Below are 7,902 nucleotides of genomic sequence, written 5' to 3' on the forward strand. Positions count from 1 at the left end.
CTTTATATAAGAGTAAAAGAGAATAGTTGAGTTTTACTGTCTCTAAGATAACTTATAATTTCAAAATTCTATGAAGTTTTTAAGTTTTAAAAAATCTTGGTTGTGTGCCCAAATAAAACTGTAGCTTTAGAAGTCTTGTGTATAGCTCCCTGCTTATCTGTTTCTTGCCATCCATTTCTTCCCATTTGATTCCATTCGGCTACTCTATTCTTCCTCATTTAGCTTTTCTGAGATAACAGTGGCTTTGCACAGAGAGACTTCTTCTTTTTTTTTTTTTTTGGTGTGTGAGAGTAAGCTTTATTTCTACTCTCAAACGCTTACAACTTTGCATAAAGCCCTACCTCAGAGATGGCAGAAACTGTAATAAATGATCCACCCCCCCTACACAACACAGCGAATTTTAATGTCCCACCCCCCTTTGGGGGAAGGGAGGTTACACTACACACTTTTGGAGACGCCCCAAAGGTTGTCTGGCACTTTGGTACAGAAAGGATTTGGTCCGATTTCTTACTGGCTTAGGATACTAAAAGGCACAGAAAGTTGGTTGCTCAACCCCTCTGGGCTAGGGTGGGGCAGAAGGTAGACAGGGAGGTGGTCTGGGACAGAAGGGCAGACCATGGGTGTGGGCTCAAGTTCTGGACGACAGAGGTAGTTAATCTTGAGTGGCTGCTGGGGTGGCTGAGGGCCGCCTGAGTGCTCAGGGTGGGTAGATGCTTCTCTGGTGGCCTTTGTCTGCCCAGTCTACCAGCTCACTGCTCTGAAACCATCGCTGGATCTCCTTCTGGGCCCCCTCCACGGAGTCGCTGGCATGGATGATGTTCCTGCTGATGTGGATGCTGAAGTCCCCCCTGATGGTGCCAGGGGCAGCCTCAGCTGAGTTGGTGTGTCCTACCATGGCCCTTGAGGAGCAGACCACATTGGGGCCTTCCCAGACCATGGCCACCATGGGGCCAGAGGTCATGTAGCTGATGAGGGCTGGGTAGAAGGGCTTCCTCTGCAGATCATGGTAGTGCTCAGCAAGGACTCTCTCTGGTGCCTGCAGCATCTTCATCCCCACCAGCTTGAAGCCCCTCCTCTCAAAACGCTGGATCACATCCCCAACAAGCCGCCACTGCACCCCATCTGGCTTCACTACAACCAGGGTCTGCTCCTGGGTCCAGGAGGACCCTCCCGAGCTGGGGCGTGCGAGCAGGCTCGGGCCCAGGGTGCACAGAGAGACTTCTTAACTGAACTTCTGTATTGATGGCAGTGTAGAAGAGAGTTAATTCCAAGGAGAAGCTGCCCGTTGGTAGAAACAGAAAGGCAGAGGAGGGAGGAACTTCTAAGCCATCATCCTTTGATAACTACTCAACTTTTTCACACTCTGTCCTTTCCTCACTTGCTTCCTGCTGTCCTTAAGCAAACCAGGCCTAATGCACTTCCTGTTCCTTCCTCGCCCAGATGCAAAAGGTTTAATATCAATACCTCTTCACTCCCATCTGATTCTCAGTGTATCTCTTAAAAGAAAAGGAACTGCTAAAGGCACCTGAAAGCTTGCATCGCAGCCTCAAGCCCGGCCTCACTTTGAGTAGTCACCATTCACTGTCAAGGGCACTTTTCAGCCCCAGTATAGGGAAAGAGATGTGAAAGAGGAATCAGCTCTGAATTTTATCAGTAGTTTCTGGGCATGCCACAAATAGATAGAAATTGGAAATGAAAATCTCTTCACCATGGATGATAGAAGTTAATGTTACTCAAGATGTAGATGGAAAGGGTGGAAGAGATTCAGAAGGAGGGAGATAGTGAAAAAAGAGAAAAAGCAGGAGAAAAATTTTGTGAGTGCACTGCATGTTGAAATAATCTATCAAGTAATAGTTTGCAGATAGAGTTATTTTTCTACTCTAACCTATTGAAGTTTGGGCTCTAATTGAGGGTTTCTCTTTTTTCTCTTAGCATAGGCAGCATTCAGTATTCATGAATTTTGCTTTTTCTAAAGGTACCCTATGCTTCCTTTCTATATATAAAGAGGTTTGCCTATAAGTCCTAAAACTGGATAAATCCTTACAGTAATGGGTATATCAATTGGGGTAAAGAGGTGCTAATTTAGAGAGGTTAAATGTATATTCTGAAATGTTGGTAATTAGGGAAGGTAAAAGACATCTCCTGCATAATTTTTCTAAATAGCCACTCTCCCTGGCTTTCTTAAATACACCATAATAATATGCAGCAGAAAGTAACAAATCAGAGGGCCAGACCTGTGCCCTCTTTTGTGGAGTCAGTAACTATTTCAACCGCAGGGCTCTGACCCCTGCCTCCTTCCCCGTTCGTAGTACCCTCTGTGTATGTGTGAGTGGTATTACTTTCTGCTTTGAAGAATTCTGAGATGAAATGGGATGTAAGCTCTCCTCTCCTTCCTTTTCTTCTGATATTATTGTCATTATTCTGAATCTAATGATATGGAGAAAATGGAGTTTTCTGAACAGCTAATGTGAGAATTTCTTTGTAGGGCAAGCTGAGCTCTGCTGAGAAGATATTTTGAAAAGGCTATGGTGGGGAAGAAGCTAGACTGGGACTGGCATTTAGGTTGGTGAAGGAACACTTCAAAGAGGGAAAGGAAAAGAATTGGTGCTGAACACCATGTGGGAAGAATGGTTAGAGCTGTGTGACCTTGTGGTTGGCAGCAGGAAGGAAAGTCTTGGCAAAGAGAAATGTCTATTTTTTTAAATGAAATGCCAGTGGGCTGTGAGATGTTACCTACCCACCCCAAGCCACAGTTCCATAAAAATTCAAAAATCATATACTAAATATGCTTGCATTTCTTATGCAAGACAGTGGAAGGAGTTGTGTTTCAGGATAAGATTGGCATTGACTGGAACATATCCAAAAAAATGGAAAGGAACAGTTGATGTCATGGTGTTATTATTCTGAGGCCAAGGTTTTTAATGGATTTCTGGAGGAAATTTCTCTCAGCTTTAGAAGTTTCCTACCATGTACACCCACAGCATAGGCACCAGATTCAGGTAAGAAATGTTCTTAGAAAGAGCCTCAGACAAGTATGAGAAGGTCAGAGGCACAGCAAAGGTGCAAACACCAATGGGTATTAACAAGTGTTTCGTCAAGTACATTAATTTCATCAATGTCTGTATAAATCTCCATTGCATGGTATTATGCCATAGCCAAGCCTTGGGTCTAGCTGCAGTTGTATCACCAATTATAGATTATTCAATTATATTATTTTTGTCAGGAAAATCAAGAAGGAATGAAATTCTGCATTGTTTAAAATTTGCCAGGAATCCTTAGTCGATGAAACAACCATTCGCAAAGGCCTCTCTTCTCCATTATCCCAGTTTTAACTAAACACAGAAACTATTTTGTTAAAATGGATTGCAGACACAAAGAAAAACTATTTCCAAACCCTCCAGTCAGGTGAAAAAAGTTGCTGGCACTTTGTTCAGGGATCTACAGCAGTGTTCCCGGAGCCAGAAGCTCACACAATGCTTCCTGCCTGCCTTGCTACTAGCAGAAATGGCCGTTGGTTGGAAATAATCATTTTTAATAATGCAGATCATCACAAGAGCTCGTGGGAAATCACTCTAAATATTACCCTTGGACTTTAGTATAGAAATATAGCAAAGGGAAATTGTCCCTATGATGCTCAAGGGTTAGAATAATATGGAAAAACCAACTCAGTTCAAATAATTTATTGTCTCTGCCATGCTTTTTGCATAGCACAGCTTAAGCTGTCATTCACCGAAGGGCTATTTATACAGTCTGAAATTCCAAAGGATTCCTGGATTTGTGTTCTTCTCCTCTCTTTAAATGATGCATAATAAGGTACTCTACAGAGGTCTTTTGTAATGAATGTGGAACTGTTTAGTTTGGGCCCCATCAAAGGGATGGAGGAACAGTAACTGGTTGTTTGAAATTTTATATTATAGAAACTATACTCTGCCACCACTTGAATTTGTTAGCATCTTTAAAATAAACTCTATCCCCAGACAAAACCAAATAAATCTTTGTATTCTTGACATTTCACTACAGAGGCCAATGAGAGGTGTAAATAGAAGTCCCAAGGGATAGAGGAAGTATTTTTCCTGGAGGGGCATTCTGGAGGAGATATGCTGGCTATTGTTGATGGTGTTTTTTTCTAAAGGTGGCCAAGTTTTCCTTGGCTTCTTTGACCTAATTATAATGCTTGCTTTCAGCTAGGCATGGCAGTGTTGAGATTTGCGTTGCAGAGTTGTCAAGCCAAATACCTGCTAGACATCTCAAACTGGATGTCCTGCGGGAGCCCCAGCTTAACGAGCCCAAACTCTTGCCTCCAACGCCCCACTCCCTGCAAGTACTTGATATTTCTCCTTCATTCCTCATTCAGCAAGTGGCAAATGATTTACCCAGGCATCCAAAACATAAACATGGGAATATAGTGTGAGGAACAATATGAGGAGAGTGGGAGACACTTGGTGAAGTCTGGGTCATGCTCACCAGATAGTTAAAAATATGGCTTTAACAAGACCAGTGGATTGTATCAATGTCAATATCCTGGTTGTGATTTTTATACTGTAGTTTTATAAGGCATTATTATGGAGTGAAACTGGGTAATAGGTATACAGGATCTCTCTCTTTTATTTCTTACAACTTCATGTGAATCTATAATTATCTCATAATAATAAAAAGTAAAAAATTAGTCTCTTGATTCAGGTATAGAAATGCACATCAACAGTGCTCTTTTAAGCATAAATTCTATTTTCACCATATGATAGATGAATGTATAAAATATGACAGCTAACTTTATTTTTTTATTATGTTCTGTTAGCCAACATACAGTACATCATTAGTTTTTGATGTAGTGCTCAACGATCCATTAGTTGCCTATAACACCCAGTGCTCTTTAAAAATATTTTTCTTCTGTTGCTCTAGTCCTTTGGTTTTTCAGAGTATTGAGGAGTAAATCAGATAAACCATAGTCCTAGGCTACTGTTTGATATCCTATACAAAAAAATAGGCACATGGCTGGCTCTTAGTTGACCAAGCATGCTTTCAGTGCTAAGCTTGCACTTAGTAGGTTTCTTCTTTTAGCATGTAATTCTAGCATTGAGAGGCCTTTACCTTCCCCTCCTGAAATGCAATGTGATTTTTCTAATTATGTGTGAGTCACTTTGTATCTCAGATTTCTCAAGGAGTACTGTAGAAGATTAAGATGATTCTATTTATGGATTCTGTTTTCTGCTTGATGACCAAGCCTTCAATTGCTTGAATAGTTTCTGTATGCTGGATTATAGTATTATCTCTAAGACCATCTGAAGACCTCAGAATGGCAAGATATAGTGAGGAATAGTATGCCTGCTTCTTTCTATGTAATGTTTGGGGATGTGGTTTGTTAGAAATAGATGAAGAAATCAAAATGAAGGTCAACTTTACAAAATAAACTCTCAGCCTATTAAAGTTGTACCATACTCCAAGAAGTATATCCGTAATTCCTCAATCTAATGCTTACTTAAAGAAAATAAGCAAAACATGCTGCTAATTTTTTTTTTTGCAACTGATAAATTTACAACTACTTAGAATTAAAAAAACCAAACAAACAGTATTTGGGTGAGCTCTTGGTTTGTGAGTGGAATGTCCATCTACCACTTGTTTGAGGGGAAGCATGGTCCTTTTTGGTGATTTAAACACAAATAAAGATGGGACCCAATAATAGATGAAATATATAAGACAAGAAAAACTTTTCTTCCTTCTGTTCTAGTAGACTGTTTAGGATTTGCTTGCATCAAGTGCTTTGATTTTCCCCTCTCTTCATTTTACATGAGAGGATATATTTATTCCCTGGAAAGCTTAATCTGTAATCAATTATATTTAACAACTTAACTCAATTTTAAATGATATGATATAAATGAAGATTAAAGCTAATTTAAGGCAGCATTTTTTTACTACTGTTTAAATTAGCATTGGAAGAATCAGAAGGAACTATGTTTTTGATTAAGGTTTGGTTTAGGCTGAAGAGTTTCAATAAGATAATTTTCATAAAACTCTGAATTGGAGCCAATACCTGCTAAAAGATAACAGGATATATTAAAGCCATATTAGATGTTTGAAAATAAAGTTTCTGAAAACCTTTAATCAGGAAACAAACTGTGTTTGTGTGTGTTGTAAAACCTACCCCCATCTTCCACAGTTCAATGTGCTTGTACCCTTCTCTTACCTTACTCCCATTACTTGGACTCATGCCACCATCCACTATGGCCAACACTTCTGGTTTACTGACCAGCCTCCCCTATGTACAGTTTGCATTCTGCCTTAAAATTCCTGATTCATTTTTTCACACTAAAATCAAAATGATCTAAAATAGCATTCTGATCATGGCCAGTTCTCTAACACCCTCTTGTACTTTTCCATTGGCCTTAAGATGGAGTCCAAGTTCTTTGCCTTGGTATAGCAGATAGTGTCTGTCCCAGCTCAACTAATGTGATCCCTCACTACCCTTTTCTAGGTACCTCTTCCACTCACTTTATGCTCTATGAATGTGTGGAGCTTTCTCTTATCTCTTGGTCTTTGCAGTATTTTTAAACTCTTCCTGAATTATCTTCCCCCCCGACTTGCATACCTGTTATCTGACTAAGTTCCAAAAATGGCTCCAGTTATGTCTTGGAAATGAAGAATCTCCCGGGTTACAGATGATAGCTTATTTGTCTGTCCTCCCACTAAGTATGAAAGTCACTTAGATCCAGGAGTGGGTCCTTGCTCACCATTATATCTCCCTAACTTATGAGATTTAAAGATTCTTTTGATGGCAAGACACAGCAGAGTGACACTCAAATGAATGAAAGGTAGATCTTTGTTATTTATAGCTCCAAAAGAGATTAAGCTGACAGGCAGCGTCACACAGCGTCACCCTGGGACAGGTGAGCAGCAAGCTAGAGCTGTTGGGAGCAGCTTATGTATGGCAAGTAGGATGAAATTAGCTGGATTTCCCAGTCTCCTGTAGATTGGCTAATTTGCCCCAAGGTGTCTGGTATCCAGCCCCTGAGTGATTAGGAAAGTGCATAGTGATCCCTGAGTGTAACCCAGTGAGGAAAGTGGTCAGGGTGTGGACATAAATTACCTGCCCTAGAAGGGAGTCTGACTGGTGTCTAGCCAGTATCAAAACTGCACAAGCACAACATTTCAAACAAATGCATTCATGAATGAATGAGTGACAAACCAACAAAATATATCATGCTATAGTTTAGTACTTAAATTAGGTGTTTAAAATAAATATTTAATTGACACCACGAGTAAAAAAAAAATGGATATACATATGCATGAGTGTATGCTACCATTTGACCCTATAATAATTATTATGCTTTTCTCAAATGTCTAGTTATTTAGAATGGACTTACAAGGGCCCAGTGTCATCTTCCAGTCACTAAGTGACTCTGGACCTGTTTTCACACCTTTAAAATGGGTTTCAGTTTCCTTCTTAAGTAAGGAGAAGTGGTAATGAATTTGATAAATTTAAAAATATACACTTTGTATTTTCAGAAATATTCATTAGATAATTATATTTGTTCAAGGTAAAGCTACTATAAATATACTTGCTGGTTGGACCCATTTTGATAAGGTCTAGCTAAGAAATAGTTTCTAGACCTAAAAGGCCAAATTTGCTCCCTACCTTTTAAAATGTACTTAAAAATTAGCCTTTTATGAAGCAATAGTCTTCTGGAATATGAGTGCTGAAATTCCAGACAATAATGTTAACACATGAATGAAAAAAATACTTTATGTTTTAAAGTATCTTTTTTGACATCAAGAATAATGTGGATAATTTCCTTCTTCTTGCTGTAGTTGCAATTTAAGAAGCATAATAAATAAAAGTATTTGCAGAGTGTATTCAGATGAATTCTTTTCAAGAACTTTATGAAGACAAACGCTGCTTTTCATCCA

General features: G+C 39.4%; 1 protein-coding gene across 1 annotated transcript; it reads right to left on the reverse strand.

Annotated features, from left to right (window-relative positions):
* Nucleotides 1-602: 602 nt before the first annotated feature.
* On the reverse strand, nucleotides 603-6,205 carry LOC118021288 (nucleoside diphosphate kinase, mitochondrial-like). Its single transcript, XM_035021396.1, has 3 exons — nucleotides 6,182-6,205; nucleotides 5,914-6,028; nucleotides 603-1,218 (listed from the first exon to the last, which is right to left on the reverse strand). Exons 1-3 carry the CDS (start codon nucleotides 6,203-6,205, stop codon nucleotides 698-700), a joined length of 660 nt encoding a protein of 219 aa, XP_034877287.1. The 3' UTR covers nucleotides 603-697.
* Nucleotides 6,206-7,902: the final 1,697 nt, after the last annotated feature.

This window comes from Mirounga leonina, unplaced genomic scaffold, assembly GCF_011800145.1.
Source record: "Mirounga leonina isolate KUSES-001 unplaced genomic scaffold, KU_Mleo_1.0 Mir_174, whole genome shotgun sequence".
Taxonomy (NCBI): domain Eukaryota; kingdom Metazoa; phylum Chordata; class Mammalia; order Carnivora; family Phocidae; genus Mirounga; species Mirounga leonina.

Bases quoted from the DNA above. Each gene is read 5' to 3' on its own strand.
- LOC118021288 (XM_035021396.1), bottom strand. From the start codon at position 6,205: ATGAGTCCAAGTAATGGGAGTAAG. The intron at 6,029-6,181 runs GTAAGAGAAGGG...ATCTTTTAGCAG, and splicing joins GTCCAAGTAATGGGAGTAAG to GTATTGGCTCCAATTCAGAG. The intron at 1,219-5,913 runs GTAGTAAAAAAA...TCAGTTAAGAAG, and splicing joins TTCCAATGCTAATTTAAACA to TCTCTCTGTGCACCCTGGGC.